Source organism: Protopterus annectens, chromosome 7.part0, assembly GCF_019279795.1.
Source record: "Protopterus annectens isolate FY-2018-M chromosome 7.part0, PAN1.0, whole genome shotgun sequence".
Classification (NCBI taxonomy): domain Eukaryota; kingdom Metazoa; phylum Chordata; order Ceratodontiformes; family Protopteridae; genus Protopterus; species Protopterus annectens.
This window is the reverse complement of record NC_056739.1, coordinates 404,623,667-404,643,994: the sequence shown is the minus strand read 5'-3', so window position 1 is coordinate 404,643,994 and position 20,328 is coordinate 404,623,667. Positions and strand designations below refer to the sequence as shown.

The 20,328-nt window shown below is 41.5% G+C and overlaps 1 protein-coding gene across 1 annotated transcript in view; it reads left to right on the top strand.

Annotated features, from left to right (window-relative positions):
* The window catches only part of LOC122805962 (zinc finger CCCH domain-containing protein 11A-like), a 1,052,395-nt gene that overhangs the window by 25,663 nt on the left and 1,006,404 nt on the right, over positions 1 to 20,328 (top strand). Inside the window, exon 5 of the mRNA XM_044076203.1 lies at positions 5,822 to 5,945. Within this exon, the coding sequence (XP_043932138.1) occupies positions 5,822 to 5,945 (124 nt within the window). The remainder of the gene's footprint in view (positions 1 to 5,821; positions 5,946 to 20,328) is intronic.

Below are 20,328 nucleotides of genomic sequence, written 5' to 3'. Positions count from 1 at the left end.
GGATAACACTGTACCTCTTCCTATATACGATGCCAGAACTTGTGATCGCTGTTCATTAAAGCATACTTTGGTAAACTGACGTTTCATTGAACTGCACTTTCGGTGGTGTAGTCTCAGCCACTGCACTTTCGGTGGTGTAGTCTCAGCCACTGCACTTTCGGTGGTATAGTCTCCGCGATTTGCGTTTTGGTAAAGTGAAATTTCACTAAAACCTAGCAGACCCATGAAACCGGACATTGTATAATAATCTACTCTAAATATATAGAATTCAAATGTTAATTCATATTGTGTATTATACATTTACTCCCTATTAATATTCAAAAACGTGCATGCTGATTGGCCAGCCTGACCAGCTTGCCTGTTGGAAATCCCACAATATACCAATGGGAAAAGGTCCGGTTGGCCAGACATTTTTCCGTTGGTATAAACTGCCCCAAAACCTTTTATTTTAAAAACTGAGCAACAGAGACTTACTTTCTTTCTCTGTTGCTTCCGTTTCAAAGCCTTGATGTACTTGGGTATGTATGGGAAGTCCCATACGCATGCGCAGTACATACAAAAAGCAGAATCAGTATACCACAGCCGGCGGAAGAACCGCAATCTGCCGTTTTACAAAGACGTTATTTAAGAAAAGTAAGTAATTTTTTCTTAAATAATGTCATTGTATAATAGCAATAACCGACTCCGTGGTTGTGGTATAGTGAAGATTTACCCATGGTTGCGTTTGTTTAATCACTCTGGCTTCGCCCTCGTGATTAAACCACGCCAACCATAGGTAAATCTTCAATATACCACACCACGTCATCGGTTATTGCTTAAATATTGAAATGTGTTGAGAGATTTACTCACTCCATAAAAAGAAATGTCAGTGTTTAACATTCAAACAGAGGATAAGGAGGAGGGAAGGGCTAGAATGAGAAATAAGTATTTGTTAGCGGTAATAAGTGGAGTAGATAATGGGACACTGAGACTAAAAGCAAAATTAAAAGTAAGGGAAATAACGCTGAGAAAAAATAAAAAAGTAGAGTTGGGTGAGCATGGGTATTAGAGGAGCAGGAGCTGAAAGTTTTAGCCAGGGGTGCAGCATGTTCAAAGCCAAGAGTCAGAGAGCAATGAGTTTTGTGTATTGCTCTTATTTATTTTATTTATTTATTTATTTTACATTTGTTGACCGGGATAATCCATCTGGATACATGTCCATTTTCAGCGGAGGCCCGGGGAGAAAAGCTCCTCATTGACAGTAATTTACATTCATATTAAACAGAATACATAATACTTCTTTTGATAATTAATACATGAGGTAACAGAAAAGCATAAGATTGTATACAATTAACATTTAGAAGGAAAAAACGTCAGATTAATGCTTGATACAGAGAAAGAGCCTTGAGATATTCCTATAGAGAAGTAGAGGTTGAGGAAAGTGATGGGTTTAGTCTGGTTTAGAACTTTGACAGAGCCATTGGTTTTTAAAATGAAGGGATAGACTTTTCTTGAATTTGCATAGAGAGGTGACATTGGTGAGTTGAGGAGGAAGGGAGTTCCATATTTTACCAATGGAATTTGCAAACAGCGAGTCACCTCCAAAGTTACAGGATTTGACCGTTTGAGCAAGTAGCCTATTAGCTGAGCGCAGACTATTTAGATTTAAGTATGGGGTGATTAAATTACGCAGCGCAGGAATGGTGTCGGGTTGAGTGAGAATTTTAAAAGCTACTATTAGTTGGGTCTGCTGGAGTAGGTTTGGTAGTTCAATCCAGCCAAGGTTATGCAGGTTGATACAGTGATGGGTTTTGTAAGGCATGCCAGTAGCAAATCTAGCAATATGATTATAGCAACATGAGAGTTTTGTTTAGGTCTGATTTGTAAAGGTTAGTGAGTATGGGCGAGGCATATAAGAGGGAGGAGAGGAGATGAGACCGGGCTGTGGCCTCTCTCTCGCCTTGGGAGTTAGAAAGGATCTTATTTTATATAGGGACCCCAATTTCTTATTAACTGTTTTAATAGTTTGGTTGATGTGAAGTTCAAATCTGAGTTTGTTGTCTCTGGTAACACCTAGTAACTTGGAATTTGAGTTCGGGGATATAGTAGTCCCATTTTTGGATTGGACAGAAAAGAGTATAGGGGAAGGTTTATGGGTAGGATGGAAGAGTAATAGTTTGTTTTTTTTAGGGTTAAGGATCAGATGGCGACCTAACAACCAGTCTTCAACTGCAGTCAGACAGTCTTGGGTTTTGGATAGTAGTTTAGCTGGTGACTTGTCTGAGTTGATTAGTGTTGAGTCGTCTGCATATTGAATGCAAGAGGTCTCGGGGATGACTTTGTGGAGGTCGTTAATGAAAATAGAAAAGAGTAGAGGTCCCAGTATGGAGCCTTGGGGGACCCCTATGGAATTGGGTAAGAGGGGCGAGAGCTTGTTTTGCCAGAGTACAGCTTGATTCCTATCGGAGAGATAGGCATGAAACCAATTGAGTGTTTTGTTATTTAGATAGAAAGTTTTTAGAGTGTTGTGAAGTAGTTGATGGTTGACCAATATCAAAGGCCTTTGATAGGTCCAGAAAGAGAGCAGATGACATTTTTGTTGTTCTTATTATAGTTTATAGTGTCGGTGAATGTGAGGAGGGCAGTGGTAGTGCTGTGTTTGGGCCTGAAACCATGTTGTGAGGTAGTTAGAAGATTGCTCTGGGTCAGGTAGTGTACAAGTTGTTTGTGTATACATTTTTCCATGATTTTAGCAAGTGGTGACAATATGGCTATTGGCCTGTAGTTGGCTAGATCAGTGGATGCCCCTCCTTTGTGGAGAGGGATAACGTGGGAGATTTTCCAAATTGAGGGGATAGTAGATTCAGTTATAGTACGGTTAATTAGGATGGAGATGGGGTAGGCTATGACCTCTGCAGCTTTTTGTAGATATTCAGCTGGTAGAAGGTCTGCAGCAATGGTAGTAGGTTTTAGTTTCTTCAGTAGGGATCTAATAAAGGAAGTGGAAACAGGTTGTAGGTGGAAGGAGGGCTCAGACTTCAGGGTCGAACTTATAGTAGGGGGATTGGTGGGAGGTTGTTGGGCAGCTAAGGATTTGATAACTTTGATAAAGAAAGAGTTAAAGGTATTGGCCACTTCAGGGCTTTTATCATTTAGGTCAGCTGGAGTTGAAGTGGTGGTTTTTCCTGGATGGAGAAGGTTGTTAATACCCGCCCAAAACTTTTGGGGATTGTGTTGGTGTTTATCTTGCAGTTGGTAGTAATAGTTCTTTTTGTCAAGTGAAATGGATTTTTTTGTCTCATTTCTAAGTTGTTGGAAGTAAATCCGGTCTAGGGGAGCTTTGGAAGCACGCCATTTGTCCCAGGCTTTGTTTCTAAGTTTGATTTAGGATTTTGAGTCTTTTGTTAGCCATGGAGCTGTCTGGTTTTTGATTTTGGTTGAACGTATCGGGGCATGGGAATTGAGTATGTTTGTAAAAGTGGAGTTAAAGGTTGTTACTGCCTCATCGAGGGGGAGGTATTTAAGAATAGACCAGTTACATGACTGTAGCTCTAGTTGGAATTTAGTGAGATCAAAATGTTTAGTGTTCCTGATTGATCTGTACACTGGTAGCTTGCATCTCCCTGCTTTTTTTTTCTCTATGTAGGTGATGAGATGATCACTGAGCTCATTTGGGAGGGTCCCAGACCTGTAGGTATGGGACGGATTGTTTGAGTATCCAGTCTAGGATATTTTCTTTTTGATTGGTGTTACCAATTCTGGTGGGGGAGGATATAATCTGTGAGAAACCATGGAGATTTATGAGGGTGGGGTTGGTCTCTGAGGAACACTGATTCCAGTCTATATTGAGATCGCCCATAATAATAGTTTCTTGGGGGTAGTTAATGGCAAGCCAATTTAAGATATGCTCAAGTGTGTCAGAGTTACTTCCAGGGGGGATGTAGGTAACAATTAGATTGATACTTTTTTCCTTATTCATTTGTATTTTTAGGGCAGTTAATCCTGCATTAGAGATCTGGGGAGGTTGGGAGGGGTTCAAAGTAACATTTAGTGAGCATTTGAAGAGCACAGCGATACCACCTCCTTTTTTTTATTGGGCGGTCGTTTCTGTATATGTTATAGCCAGGTGGTGAGATCTCGTTGTCTTTCGTCATTGGTTTAAGCCAGGTTTCGGTCAGGCACATAATGTCAGGGTGGTGGGTATCTAACAGAGCATGTAGGTTGTGTATTTTATTGTTTAGGCTTCTTATATTTAGGTGGCAGATTAGGAGGGAGTTAGGAGAATTAGGAAGAAGAGATGGGCTATGAGAGCTAGCGATTGTTATGGGGCCTGGGTTGGGGTGGAAAATTTTTTCTCAGGTATTCTATAAGTTTCAGGAGTTAGTATTAGTTTGTCAGCATATTTGGATTTGGGATGATTCATTTTTAGTTTATGGGGGTGGGGGTAATTGGTGTATTGTTCTATATTGGTTGGGTAGTGAGTAAGATGAGTAGTGTTAAGTGGGGTTGAGGGAGTACAGGTATGATACTTAGGATAGTGATAGCCTTTGTAAATCTGGCCCTCATATTTAGTTAGCAAGTATAGTGAGGTAAAGACTAATAGGGTAAGGGGCACAGTTTTATGGTTGGCTTGAGAATCAGAGAGAGGTAGGGTTTCATGGTGTTTAACATAGTTATAGGTGGTTAACCAATGAGCAAGTGTGGTGGGAGTGGTTCTCGTGGGGGAGGAGGGGGGATGGGAGAAAAAGTAACGCGTGATTTTGTGAGTGTAGATAGAAGTGGGTGTGGTTGTTTAGGTATAAAAGTAGGTGCAGATATTGTTTTCCTGACTAGTGTGAGTACAGACATTGATCAGTCTTTGTAAAGCTTTTAGTTGTCAAGCAGATTTTTGTCAGAAGATTGGAGATGACTGTTTGGAAGATGGCAGTAGAGCGCTGAGCTTATAGATGGCCAGGAAGTAGAATTAAATGTAATTGTCTGTTCTTTGTACTGGTGCACGACTGTTTAGGATGTTTAGACATGTTGAATTGAACTTAATGTTCATAGTTTTGTAACGGTCAACCCACTGTACAGCTTATCAAATCAGTAGTCGGCCAAAAGTGATACTGAAGTTCACATTTGATAAAATAAACATTTGACATTAAACATTACAACTATGTAATACGGGTGTGTGTCTATGTGTGTCTGTGTAAACAGGTAAATACATATGCATGAAACCAGAGATGTAGATATAAGCAGACAGATGTATACAAAGTTTTATAAAAAGATTAACACACATTTGTGTTTCTCAGTTGACTCGAGTGGGCATGAGGCTGCATAAGTAGTTGCAATAAGAACTGTATTAAAAGGCAGCTTAATTTTTTCAGGTGTCACTTGGTCATAGCAAAGCAGAGTGTTCTGGCTGGTAGTTTAACTCGTGTTTTCTGTTCACTTCCACTTTTTCTTATCCTTTTCACTGCCTGTATTTTTGTTTATCTTCCACGGGAACAATTAATGTATCATTATTCCTTCCATTATGTAAGTATATATTTGTACCATGTTTATCTGACCTTGTTTTTGGCTGTCTGAGACTGGTAATGATTTGACATATTTTGTGCATTACTACTGTGCAGCTATTCAGTTCTTAAATGCTTTGTTGCAGTACAGTGTAATTTATGAACATACTTGGAATCCATGACATTTGGAAATGCTTTGTGAATGATTTACTTTCCTACATATTTACATGCACAGTGGTGCCTGTATTTGTTACCATTAGAATTTAGTACTGTTGCAGTAATCTTTTGTTATGTAAAAACATTCACAGGGAGGCTGTATTCATGCAGTTCTTTATTTCTTCTCATAGAAAAAACGAAGCGAGATTCCATGCTACTGGGAAACCCAGCCTACTGGGTGTCAAAAGATCAACTGTGCTTTTCATCACAGCAAGCCCCGTTTTGTTGATGGTGTTTATCTGCCGCCAAGCAAGAGTGAGTAAATGGAGATATCGTTTACCAAGTTAAACTCTGTTTTGAGTTTTGGTATGTTTTATTGCTGCTTTTTTAATTCTTAGTCCAGCATTTCTTTTCATCTTTTTCCTATCACCAAGATTCAAGAATGCTGTGGAAAGTCAGGGCAACCATGTGATGTGTGGTGTTTATACCTTTGTCTTGCATATCATCTTCATTTGCTTCTTGTGCTTACAAGAGGTTACTACATTGTTGTACACAACATCTTCAGTTCTGAAAAGCTGCTTTGTATTGACTCTCTTTTCCAGCAAACCTTGTTTATTTAGATTTGAGTTCTAGCACTATATTTCTGTTGTACCTAACTGTTGTTCTGTAGTTCTCGTTTTAAAGGAGTCTTTTGCATTATATTCACATTTCTGAAGTCTGAGTCTGCATCAGACTTGTACAGTGAATATCCCACTCCTGTACAGCTCCATGTACATTTACTTAAGACCACTATGTGCTTATCTAAATGTTTTTTCATTTCTTTAATCTCTTTTTTCCTCTAGCTGTTGATACCGGCATCATGGATATGGGTTTTTTTACTGTTTCTTTCATCCCTCTAACCACACCTCCTTTACTCGGATCCATCTTCCTGCTTGGAAACTTTATCGCGGCGCTGTAAACAATGTGAGGACGCTGCAAGGATCAGTAATAATGCCCATTGTTTTCTTTCTGTTACTGCTATGGGAAAGCTCAAAGACAGCCCACTTTCAATTCTTAAATGCTGAAAACGCCCATGTCAGTTTGATATTCAAGTTTCCTTTAGCTCCTCCCATGCTTGTAATAAAAATTCCTGAGATCGTGCAACAGCAGGAACTATTAGTCTGTCTTCAGTTGCTGGAAGAGTCTGTTTTGTTGCTGGACCAGTCTCAGTGGACTAAGTTTTTTTTTCAGCTGCAACTATTTTATTTTTCTTCATTTCAGGTGTTTTAAGGACATCCATAGCCAATATTATATGAAGTGTTCGTTATTTGCAGTAGTACTTATCAAAATTGCCAGACTTAAGCAACACTTTGTAGCTGTATACCACGTTACGGTTTTAATATTCTGCAATGCGATTTATAGCTAAACAGTAATGTGAAACAATTGCTTTGCAGAACATTACAATGCTTTTTTTATGTAGTTTGAATTGTTTCCTTTCCTTTACTTGCAGACATAAACAAACCACCACAACGGTTCACAGAAGCAAGTTAAGGAGAGGAAACAATTATTCAGCGAAAATCTGTACAGTTAACATCGGCATTCAATAAGAGCGAAAGCTGCCGAAACATGAGCATACAGAAGCGCACTCATCTGAACTTGCCATACCATAAAGAAAAAAAACAAACCCAAATTCACATTTAAAAAAGTGTTTCACAATTTGTCCAAAGAAAGCGTTGATACAAGCATCATCGAGCCTCTTACAAATAAAATCATCAGCGGTCAAATTTATGTTACGAGCTGTTACTTTACTTGCAGACATAAACAAAACACCACAACGGTTCACAGAAGCAAGTTAAGTAACACATATCCTGTAGTGAGGCTGAGATTGTATAGCTGTTTTGTTTGAGGGATTAGTTCCTCTTGTAGTCCATGTAGGACGCAACCTGGGACGCCATCTGGTCCCATGGAAGCAGTGTTTTTTGCTTTGGAGAGGGCAGCCTTCACCTGAGCATCTGAGATGTTTGGGAGGCAGCCCTCTGCCGGGATAGATACTTGCTCTTTTGGGGGGGGGGTGGAGAAGTTTGCACTGAACCTGTCTGCCAGGATATTGGCGATGTCTGTGGGTTCAGTGTATTTTTTGTCGTTTAGAATCAACTCTGAACAAGTCTGGGAGTTGCATCCCAGGTTTCTAACATAACTGAAAAAAGCCTTATGATTGTCTTTGGTGTCCTGTGCAATTTTTCTCTCTAAGCTGGCCTTGGAGGATTTTATGAGGGATCGTAATTTGTTGCTAGTACTGATCAGAGATGCCTTCCCTATTAGGGATTTTGCTCTATCATGTAGTAAGCTTCCTCCTTCTGTTGTACAGTTTATTTATGGCAGGGGTCCACCAAACTGGACGCCTGCCTGCCTTTGGACGCCTGCCTTTGGATGATTGGGTCTTGGTTTTGTTTGGGATAGCATGATCCATGCATTCCTGGAGATGTCCGTAGAATACATTTATATAGGATTCTGCAGTTTGGGCTGTAGTTTCCACTGGCCCTGGGGCCTTGAAGGATTCCACTTCGGTTTTGAGAAGTGAGAAGTTCACTTTTGAGAAGTTTTTCACTGTGGTTTTCTGGGCTGGGTGTGAGGTCGGGATGTGGACATCCAGTGAAATTAATTTATGGTCTGATCTTACCAATGAAGGATATACTTCAGGTGTGGAGCATAGAGTCCCCATGTTGGTAATGATCAGGTCTAGTATGTTGTCCCCTCTTGTGGGAGTGGTGACTAGTTGTTCCATAGCATTTGAGTTTATAATTTCCAGGAATCTTTGGGCTAAGGTGCTGGGGCTTGAGTAGTGCTCCCAGTCAATGTTTGGGTAGTTGAAGTCGCCCAATATAATGGTGTTCGGAGAGATCTTCATGTTCTCCAATGTTTTCAGGAAAGTCAATGGGATTCCTGACTTTGAGAGGGTGGTCTGTAGGATGCTATAAACTGAAAAGCAGTCTTGCCCACTGTTAGTTGCACATGGATGGTCTCCGATACTTTGTGCAATGCCACTAAGCTGGAGGTGTGGATATCCTTGATAAATATGGAAACTCCCTCCTTTGTGGTTCAACTGGTTTAGACTCATATAAAGTTATGCCGGTATGTCTTTTAGCTATAATATAATTTTATTTTTAGTCAATGTAGCATCATGGTACTTTGGCAAAAGTGACATATTACAGTTACAAAATAGTCAGGTCATACAAAAAGTCATTAAAAATCTATGGAAAGTCCTTACTAACATATTTTAAGATGTCCTAAGAGTGAGATGCAATACATTTTACTCTGCATTAGCCAGAGCCAATGTATTGGCAGCGTGTGTCTCTGGGAAATATGGGGTGCTTCTCCATCATTTGCAGACCAAATATGGACAAGGTCAAGTTCTTTCCTGGCTTTCCTCATATCTGCTGAACATATCCCAGTGTTTCATCATGGTGTTAGTTTCCCTAAGGTTCTAACCTTGTTGTTTTGTGGCTTTGTGCTTGGATTCCCTTGTTCACTGTCTATATGCTACCCTTAGCAGATATAGGTTCATAGGTTCATACTAGGCTATCTGCCCTGGGGCAATTATAAGCCTAGCCCGATTCTGTATGGCTTACGCCACCCCTTGATTTGAGTATACTGTGCCCTTTTTAAGGTTTAGTTTACTGTGCCTCTGTCCAATAGTGACACGGGAGTAATCCCTGGGACAAACCTACGATCCCCCATCCACTTATCGAGATTCTTCTTGAAGAGATTCAGTGAGGTGCTCTGCCTCACATGAACTGGAATTCTATTCCAGAGCGAAGGGAGCCTCTGGGTTATGAACCTGTCCCTCCAGCAAGTTCTATTTATTTCTGTGCTGAGGTTCAAGTCCCTCGAGCGTGTGGCTCTAAGGGATTTAGATTTACTGAGGTGGAGCATGTCCATTAATTCTGGATTTGACATAGCTTTGTATGTCAGGCTTAGATCGCCTCGAAGTAGGCGGTATGCAACTGAGTAGAGCTGGCGTTTTTTTAACCGAGCAGCATATGGCATTTGTTTGAGACCCTTGATCCTCTTGGTGAGATACTTTTGGGGTCTTTCTAATTGCTGCACGTGTCTGGTAAGGTACATCCCAAAAGGGGCATTGTATTCTATGATGGGCCTGATGAGGGATGAATAAAGGGGCACGATTACCTCTCTTGATCTAGATGTGAAACCCTTCGTGATGAGGTGGGCTATGTAGAAGGTCTTTCTAACCACTTTGGCAATGTGGTTTTCAAAGGAGATTGCTATCAACTTGGGTCCCCAGGTCCCTAATAACATTCTGTGTACTTAATGGGTTTCCGCTTATGTGGTAATTTGTGGGCACGCTTGTTTTGCCAAATGTTATGACTATACATTTTTGGCATTTAGCTTTAAACCATGGCGCTGGCACCAGTTATCTGTCTCTGTGAGACCTTTTTGAAGGATGTTTGTGTCAGCTGGAGAGTTTATTTATGGCGCCCAGTTTGCAGTCGTCTGCGAACTTGGTGAGCCATAGTCCTCCCACGTTTGCCTGTTCCTCGGAAAAGTATATACTGAAGAGTGGTCCCAGGACAGAACCCTATGGGACGCCACTTGTGACCGGTTTCAAGTCTGACATGGCTCCAGCAACTCTCGCTCTGTGGGTTCTGTCTTTGAGCCAGTTTGCGACCCATCTTGTGACATAGGGGTTTATATTTAAGCTGGATAGCTTATCTATGATGCCCGAGTGGGGTATTGTGTCAAATGCCTTTGCAAGGTCCAGATAGGCTGTGTGGACTACCTTCCCTTCATCTATGGCTTTGGTGACTGTTTCAAAGAAGTCAACCAGGTTCAAAAGGCAGGATCTGCCCTTGACAAAGCCGAACTGGGTAGGATCTAGTGTCTGTAGGTCCCCAATGTCTTTGTTTATGAGCTCCATGATGATCCTCTCCATAGCCTTGCAGACTAAGCTAGTCAGGCTTATGGGGCGATAGTTTCCAGGGTCCATAGAGGCTCCACCTTTGTGGAGTGGGACCACTGTTGCTGTACGCCATTCTGTGGGCACATATCCTGTAGTGAGGCTGAGATTGTATAGCTGTTTTGTTTGAGGGATTAGTTCCTCTTGTAGTCCATGTAGGACGCAGCCTGGGACGCCATCTGGTCCCATGGAAGCAGTGTTTTTTACTTTGGAGAGGGCAGCCTTCACCTGAGCATCTGAGATGTTTGGGAGGCAGCCCTCTGCCGGGATAGATACTTGCTCTTTTGGGGTGGAGAAGTTTGCACTGAACCTGTCTGCCAGGATATTGGCGATGTCTGTGGGTTCAGTGTATTTTTTGTCGTTTAGAATCCACTCGGAACAAGTCTGGGAGTTGTATCCCAGGTTTCTAACATAACTGAAAAAAGCCTTATGATTGTCTTTGGTGTCCTGTGCAATTTTTCTCTCGAAGCTGGCCTTGGAGGATTTTATGAGGGATCATAATTTTTTGCTAGTACTGATCAGAGATGCCTTTTGTGGGAGTGGTGACTAGTTGTTCCATGCCTGCCTTTGGATGATTGGGTCTTGGTTTTGTTTGGGATAGCATGATCCATGCATTCCTGGAGATGTCCGTAGAATGCATTTATATAGGATTCTGCAGTTTGGGCTGTAGTTTCCACTGGCCCTGGGGCCTTGAAGGATTCCACTTCGCTTTTGAGAAGTTTTTCACTGTGGTTTTCTGGGCTGGGTGTGGGGTCGGGATGTGGACATCCAGTGAAATTAATTTATGGTCTGATCTTACCAATGAAGGATATACTTCAGGTGTGGAGCATAGAGTCCCCATGTTGGTAATGATCAGGTCTAGTATGTTGTCCCCTCTTGTGGGAGTGGTGACTAGTTGTTCCATAGCATTTGAGTTTATAATTTCCAGGAATCTTTGGGCTAAGGTGCTGGGGCTTGAGTAGTGCTCCCAGTCAATGTTTGGGTAGTTGAAGTCGCCCAATATAATGGTGTTCGGAGAGATCTTCATGTTCTCCAATGTTTTCAGGAAAGTCGAATGGGATTCCTGACTTTGAGAGGGTGGTCTGTAGGATGCTATAAACTGAAAAGCAGTCTTGCCCACTGTTAGTTGCACGTTGATGGTCTCCGATACTTCGTGCAATGCCACTAACCTGGAGGTGTGGATATCCTTGATAAATATGGAAACTCCCTCCTTTGTGGTTCGGTCCAGGTTTTGGGGCCGGAAAGCATGATACGAGGTATAGCCTGGTAGTGCTGGGGTGCTCTCTGGAGCCTTGAACCAGGTTTCTGTCACTGCACAGATATCGATGTTCTCCATACTGAGGAGAGCTTCGAGTGCGTGCATCTTGAGGTTAAGACTTCTGGCGTTTAGCAGCATTACCCTTAGTTTCTTGTTCCTTGTGCTGTCTATGGGGGTGGGTTTGACTTTTGAGCCTTGCCTAAAAAGGCACTATGGGGGTGGCAAGAGCCTTTGCCAATATCCGAAAGCCCAGTGGTGACAGGTGCAAGCCGTCTCTAGCGAAGCAACGTGACTTGTCGAGCATGTCATCCCAGGCTGACAGACACTGGATCCCCTTTGAATGACGCCAAAATTTTAGCCAATTGTTAAAATCGATCATTTTGTCTTTGTACTGTGGCATCATTCTAGGTGAGGGTAAGATGCTGCTCAAGGTCAGGGTCATACCAGCCTGGGCTACATGATCAGAGAGCTCCTCTGTCTCTTTTCATGTAGTCCAGGGAGGTACGTCTCAGGTCATTCACACCAGCATGTACAATGACTGAATCATATTTGTATTTGCTTTGGAGTGACATGAGTGCTTGCATTATGTGTCGGATCCTAGCACCCGGCAGGCAGCTCACTGTGACCTTCTCTTTAGCCTGGTGAGCGGGACGTCAGTGTGTCTGACAATAGAGTCACCTATAACAAGAGTATCAGGTGTGTTATTTAGCCTTAAGGGCTGTGGCTGCTTGGCACACTGACTTTGTGGGTTATGTGTGCTTGGATGTCTGCTTTGGAGGTCTCTGTTGCTTAGGTAGATTTTTATTTAGAGCCTCCGAGTATGTTTTTGTGTATTTATGTGTTTGGTTCGCTGATGTGGTGGGACTATATGATACTGGAATTGTGTTGTGTGAGGTTACCTTCTCCTCCTGACTGGTTACACCAGGTTTGAGATGAGAGAGCTCCGCCTCCAGTTTGGCTAAATAGTTGCATCTCTCATATATATTTGAACCTGTTTGGAGGAGGAGAGGGTTGTCCGTGTACATGAGACAGTTGTAACATTGCCTCAAAATTCCCAGATTCACCAGCTGGACTGGAGAGGAAACCATTGACTGACCTTTGGACATGCTAGAGTAACAGGGAAACTGAATTTAAGATGGACCAATAGAGGACAGGGTAATCGTAGAGAGTATAAGAGTAAGTAGTGCTTGTGGTTTAATAGTGCTAACTTGTAGGATTACTTAATTGGACCAGTGAAGGGCCTTAGAATGAGAATATGGTGTTTAAATTGAGAGATAGAGCAGTTCTAAGGGAAAAAGTGAAGAGCAGACTTTGTGGAGCCAGGAGTAGTTTAAACCCAATTAGGCTCCGCTGCCCGCTGTTGCGCTATGCACAAAAGCATGCAAAACCGTGCAAAAGAGGGTTTTAAGAGAGGAAGATGAAATGTGGACTAAGGGATCACCCCATATGCTTACGGCATTCAGCTTTGTCTTCTGTTCCATTTCTTTGATAGTACTGCTGCATGTGATGTAAAACATGCTTAAATGGTATACTGATCTGCACTGATGACACTTCGTTATGACCAAGCCTATTTACATAATGAAGTTCTAATTGTTGTTGTATCTGTAATGGTGTTAGATTATTTCTCTTGTCAAACCCAATGTGAAAGACTTTGGCTTGTCTGTACATAATGCATGACACTGGAGTTGTAATGGACTACAGCCTTTAATTTAAGGGTCATATGTCAGATTTGGTGACTTCTTTCCACCTAAAGAACATGTCTAGGATCAGACAACTGCTTATTAAAGTTCACATTAATGCTCTTGTTCAAATGCTACTTAAATCCTGACTTGAGTACTACGATATCCTATTTTTTGGGGTTGCCTGTCTGAATTTGACAGTACCCAAATGCTATCTGATTTACTAAGATATGGCTTCTGAAAAAAAAATTTTCAAACTGAGCTCTTAGACCTCCATCAGCCCCAAGATTAATGAACTCCGGGCACAAGCACGATACCCAAACAGATTTTCAAATGAGGACAGGTCCAGAATGTTTTATGTTTTAAAAGACCAAACTGGCAACCTGTACAGGTTACCATAGTAAAAATCTGAGACAAATTATTGTTTAAATGACGACTTCAAATACAAGCTATGCATAGCCTTCTAAAAACTTTTGTTTCAAGGCCAAGCAAAACAAAGAAATCCAAAGTTTTGTTTCATTCCATTGGTTATAGATATACAAACATTTCTGCTAATTCTATTCCGTACTTTAGTTTGTGGTTAAGAGGTTTGTTCTGGGATATACAATCACATTATTTTGTATCTACATACAATTTTTTGGAGTTTCCTGTTTTTGCAAACAGTATTTTACTTTGAGGCAGGAGATAAAATTGTTTTTCAGTCCTGAGCAAGCAAATAAATCCAACCCATTTTCTATACCAATTGATGCAGTGCTCAGAAAAGGCTTTTACTTGGTTCATCTCGTACATAAAGGGATTGTATACAGAAAAAGGGTTATTCCCTACCTGTACTCCTCCCTCATTAGACTTACAGTGGATATAAAAAGTGTACACACCTGTTAAAATGCCAGGTTTTTGTGGTGTAAAAATATGAGACCACAATAAATCATTTCAAAACTTTACACACCTTTAATGTGGCCTATAACCTGTACAATTCATTTGAAAAACTATTTGTTAGGTGAAAAATACAAGAAATAAAAAACGTACAATAAGCTGGTTGCATAAGTGTGCACATCCTTAAACTAATACCTTGTTGAAGCACCTTTTGATTTAATTACAGCATTCAGCCTCCTTTGGTAGGAGTCTATCAGCATGGCACATCTTAACTTGGCAATATTTGCCCACTAATCCTTGCAAAAGTGCTCCAAATCTGTCAGATTGTGAGGGCATCTCTTGTGCACACCCTTCTTCAGGTCACCACGTAGAATTTCGATTGGATTTCGGTCTGGGCTCTGGCTGGGCCATTTCAAACCTATTTTCTTCTGATGAAGCCATTCTTTTGTTGTTTTGGATGTGTACTTGTGGTCATTGTCGTGTTGAAAGGTGATATTTCTCTTCATCTTTAGGTTACTAGCAGATGACTGAAGGTTTTTGGCCAAAAGTGACTGATATTTGGAACTGTTCATAATTCACTCCACCTTTCCTAAAGCTCCAGTTCCATCTGAGGAAAAGCAACCCCAAAGCAGGTCCCTGTCATAAGTTGGAAGTTTTAAAACTTCTAATCATAAAAGGTCGAACCCTAATGATTGAAGTTTTAAAACTTCAAAGCTTATAATGGAGATCATCGTAAGGCAAGATTTCCCCTTTGTACAATGTAGTTAGATCTCGGAGTTGGTATATTTAAGTAGCCTGGATGTGTGAGGGGTGTAGGGGGGCTTGCCTCCCTGCATAGAGGTTTTTTTTCAGTTCGGACTTCAGAAACTTTGATCATTAAGGTTCGACCTTTAATGATTCAAGGTTGCGGAACTTCAAACATATGATATAGACCCCAAGGCATGCTACTGCCACCACCATGCTTCACCCTGGGGACTGTGTTCTTTCGTTGATGCAAAGTGTTGTTTTTGCGCCAAACATACCTTTTGGAATTGTGGTCAAAACATTGAACCTTGGTGTCATGAGACCATGACACATTTTCTCACATGTTTTTTGGGAGACTTGATGCATTGTTTTGAAAATTTTAGCTGGGCCTGGATGTTTTTCTGTGTAAGGAAAGGCTTCTGTCTTGCAACCACACCCCATAGGCCAGACATATAGAGATTACCAGAGATTGTTGTCACATGTAGTACACAACCAGTACTTGCCAGAAATTCCTGCAGCTCCTTCAGTGTTGCTATAAGTTTGTTGGCAGCCTCCCTGCCCAGTTTTCTTCTTGTCTTTTCATCGATTTTTGGCAGGACGTCCAGTTATTTGCAACGTCACTCATGTCACATTTTCTCTGCTTTTTGATGACTGTCTTTACTGTGTTCCATGATATATCCAAGCCTGTGGAAATTTTTTTGTACCCTTCTCCTGACTGATGTTTTACAGCAATGACGTGTGTGTGTGTGTGTGTGTGTGTGTGTGTGTGTGTGTGTGTGTGTGTGTGTGTGTGTGTGTGTGTATTTTTAGCCTGGATTGTGTAAAAGAGAATGATGTGACATGGCAGGGATGAGACCTAACCTGTTATATTGAGAGACTGTGAGGTGACAAGAGCTGAGATCACGATCATATGTTGTGTAGAGAGAGATGGAGGCCAAGCAACATGGTTCACACATATTTTTATTGGTATTGGATGTTGGCATGGGTGGTGCGACAGCAAATGATTGAGACTAGATGGGCTAACATGAAACCACTTATGGGAACGCCTGTAGTCAGAGTAGTTTGACTGCCACTATGTATCCTTTGTTGTGGAGGTTTGCCTGGCTGCATTTTCAGAACCTCATACAAGATGTAAGCATGATAATTTTAAATGACAATTGAATTTGCCTTTAGGTATCAAGGATGTGAAGTTTATCAAAAAACTGAGATGGTGCAGTTCATATACATGGAAGATGTCAGTTTGTTTAACCCTTTATGTCCAAATTTCCACAGGTTATTGCTGTCCTTTTTCCCCACTGCATCAAACCCAACAAACCATCTCAGCAATATGCTGGTAAGGAGGAATTAAGACAGAGTAGTGGGGAGGTTGCAGAAAGGATGGCATGGTGGAAACCCTGACAAGCAAGGTAGAGTCACTGATGCCAGAATGGGAATGTAAGGGGCATTGCGTCACTTCCCTAACTGGCATTCTCTTACACTACTGCAAGAGTCAGATTGTCTGTTTCTGACTTTTGGGCAACAGGTACTTGCAGATATATTGCTTGAGAGGGAATCAGTGGTAAGTGAAGTCTTGAACAGTACTGTATTCCACATCCAAGGACCTAACCCCTGTGTTCCCTATTATCTGGCAACACATGCCTCAATGGGAGGGGTTCTATGAAGAGTTCTCTTTTTAGCCATCATGAAAAATGGAAGCAAATGTGCTTGGAGATCAGTTTGGGATCTCAACACAAGGTCACATCTCATTGTGGAAAACATGGCTGTTCTGTATGACAATGGAAGAGAATGTACTGTGAACCAAGCATGATTAGAATATTACTTTATATCTGTATTTTAAACAATTATTTCCTGAGTGGTACTTCTAATATGTTATCTGATGCAATTGTTTGGATTTCTGAGAATGTGTTAAGCTAATGCCAGACTTGGAGTTCACAAGAATATGCATAGCACCACCTTCAGCTTTTGTGGATGAACTGTTAATTGAACTTAGACTGAGGAGTCGTGATGTCTCATCTCCTCAGCATGATGCCTGTTAGCTCAACTTGCCCTTTGTTGTTCTAAACAGCAGTCTTTGTTATTCACCTGGCTTCACAAGTTAGCCACCTGTAGATGCTAAGACACATGCAAGCTGTCTTCTCTGCATAAATTATCTGTCTGTAAGATTAGAGAACGTGTTATGATGTTCAGTCTTTATGCAGTGTTGTTGCCAAGGAGAGTTTGTGCATTTCCTGGGTTAACTGTAGTTGGCAGTTACAGATAAGTCGTTTAAAGTCAAAACTTTACCTTTTGGACCCTTTCATTTGGATGAACTCATGGCCCTTCCCTGTGGTACATATGAGGTGATTTTTATGTATAAACCTACTATGTGTGGTGGTCCAGTGCAAAATGTCCTTTATATAAATCCATTTCTCTTTTTTTAATCTCTCTCTCCCTCTCTCTCTCTCTCTCTCTCTCTCTGTCTATCTATAATATAATATATATATATATATATATATATATATATATATATATATATTAGTGTGTGTGTTAAAAATATACATGTGTATGTGTGTAATATATATATATATATATATATATATATATATATATATATATATATGTATGTGTGTGTGTGTGTGTGTGTGTGTATGTATGTATATATATATATATATATATATATATATATATATATATATATATATATATAGGGTCAGTATATATGTACATATATATATATATATATATATATATATATATATATATATATATATATATATATATATAGCCTGTGGAGAGGCTGATGTTGCACAGCGTGTTTAGGTGGGGGGGTGGTTCATTTTGTAGTTCATGCAAGACGCAGCCTGGGACACCATGTGGCCTCATTGATGCTGTGTTTTTGGCTTTTGAAAGGGCTGTTTTCACCTGTGCTTCTGTGATTTCCGGGACACTACATTTTTCCGGTATTGTTGTGGGCCCTTTTGAAGGTAAGAGGGAGGTGAAGTTTGCACTGAATCTATCTGCCAGTATATTGGCAATATTAGTAGGTTTGGTATATTTTGTGCTGTTTTACACCATCTCAGAGCATATCTGCAAGTTGCCACTTAGATTTTTGACATAGCTAAAGAAGACTTTGTGGTTTATCTTTAGAGTCCTTGGCTATTTTTCTTTTGAAGTTAGCCTTGGATGATTTTATGAGGGACCTTAGTTTCTTACTGATACTGATCAGGGACGTCTTTCCTTCTTGGGATTTGCTTTTTTTCTGAACTAGTTTCCTCCTTTTGTTGTATAACCTGTTTATGGCAGGGGTCCACCAGACTGGTTTCCTTCTCTTAGGGGAGTGAGTCTTGGTTTTGCTAGGGATGGCACGATCCATTCATCCTTGTAGGTGCTCATAGAGTGCAATTGTAAAGGATTCTGCATCTTAGGCAGTGTTATCCTTTAGCGTGGGGGCTGTGAAACTTACCACCTCTAACTTAAGTGAGGTGAAGTTTGCTTTAGAAAAGTTTTTCACTGTGGTTTCCTTGGTTGTGGGTGGTGTTGGGGTGTGGACATCCAGGGTGATTAATTTATGGTCTGATCTAACTAGTGATGGGTTGACCTCCAGTATGGGAGCACCTGTCACCCATGTTGGTGATGACCAGGTCCAATATGTTGTGGCCTCTGGTAGGGGAGTTTACCAGCTGATCCAGGGCATTTGAGTTGATAAATTCCAGGAAGCGCTGAGCTTGGGAGTTTGTACTCAGGTAGTTTTCCCAGTTAATGGTAGGGTAATTGAAATCTCCCAAGATCAGGGTGTTCGGTAGGACCTTCATGTTTTCCAGTGTCTCCAGAAAGGCGGAGTGGTGGTCCTGGGTCATGGAGGGTGATCTGTAGTAGGCCACAATTTGCATTGCAGATTTGCCCGATGTTAGTTGCACATGGATGATCTCCGAGGTATCATGCTGTGTCACTAACCTGGAGGTGTGGGTATCCTTGATTTATATGGATACACCCCCTCCTATTGTGTTTCGTCCGTGTTCTGTGGCCGAAATGTGTGGTATGAGTTGTAGCCCAGTAGTGCTGGAGTGCTCTCTGGAGCCTTGAACCAGGTTTCAGTTAGTGGACAGATGTCGACGTTCTCCATACTTTGAGCGCTTGCATTTTGAGATTTAAACTCCTTGCGTTGAGCAGCATAACCCTCGGTTTTTTACTTGTGCTGTTTACGAAGGTGGGTTTGAATTTTGAGCCTTGCCTAAAAAAGGCACTATGGGGGCAGCAAGAGCCTTGGCCAGTATTCGAAAGCCAAGGGGTGACTGGTGCAAGCTGTTTCTTGCGAAGCAACGTGGCTTGTCGAGCATGTCATCCCAGGCTGACAGACACTGGATCCCCTTTGAATGACACCAGAAGCTTAGCCAATTGTTGAAATTGATCATTTTTTCTTTATACCGAGGTATCATTCTTGGTGAGAGCAGGATGCTACTCAGGGTCAGGGTCATACCCGCCTGGGCTACATGATCAGAGAGCTCGTCCATGTCTCTCTTCATGTAGTCCAGGAAGGTATGGCTCAGGCCGTTCACACCAACATGATAAATGACAGAGTCATATTTGTACTTGTTCTGGAGTGACCTGAGTACTGGTGTTATGTGGCGGATTCTGGCTCCCGACAGACCGCTAACCGTAACCTTCTCCTTGTCCAGCCTAGTGAGTGGGGCGTCAGTGTGCCTGACTGAGTCACCTATTACTAGTGTGTTAGGTATGTTATTTTGCCTTGAGGGCTGTGATTGTATGGCACATTGATTTTGTGTTTTATGTGTTGTGTGGTTTGTGACGGGTGGTGCATATTTTGTGGGTGTCTGCTTTGGAGCTCTCTGATGCTTTTGCAGGTTTTTATTTAGAGCCTCCCGAGTATGATTTTGTGTATTTGTGTATCTTTTGCCAGTGCTGGTTTAGTAGGTCTTTGTGAGGCTGGAGGTGTGGTGCAAGTGTTAACCTTCTCCTCATGACTGTCTGTTCCAGTCTTTGGTGGAGATACCTTAGCCTCCAGTTTGGCTGTATAATTGCATCTCTCACACGTTAGTGTTTTGTGGTAGGAGAGGGCTGTCTGTGTACATGAGGCAGTTGTAACATTGCCTCAGGATACCCAGATTCACCAGCTGGACTGGAGAGTACACCTGAAGTTGCCCTTTGGTCATGCCTGAATAGTAGGGTGAGCTGCTTAATCGCTTGGTTGGT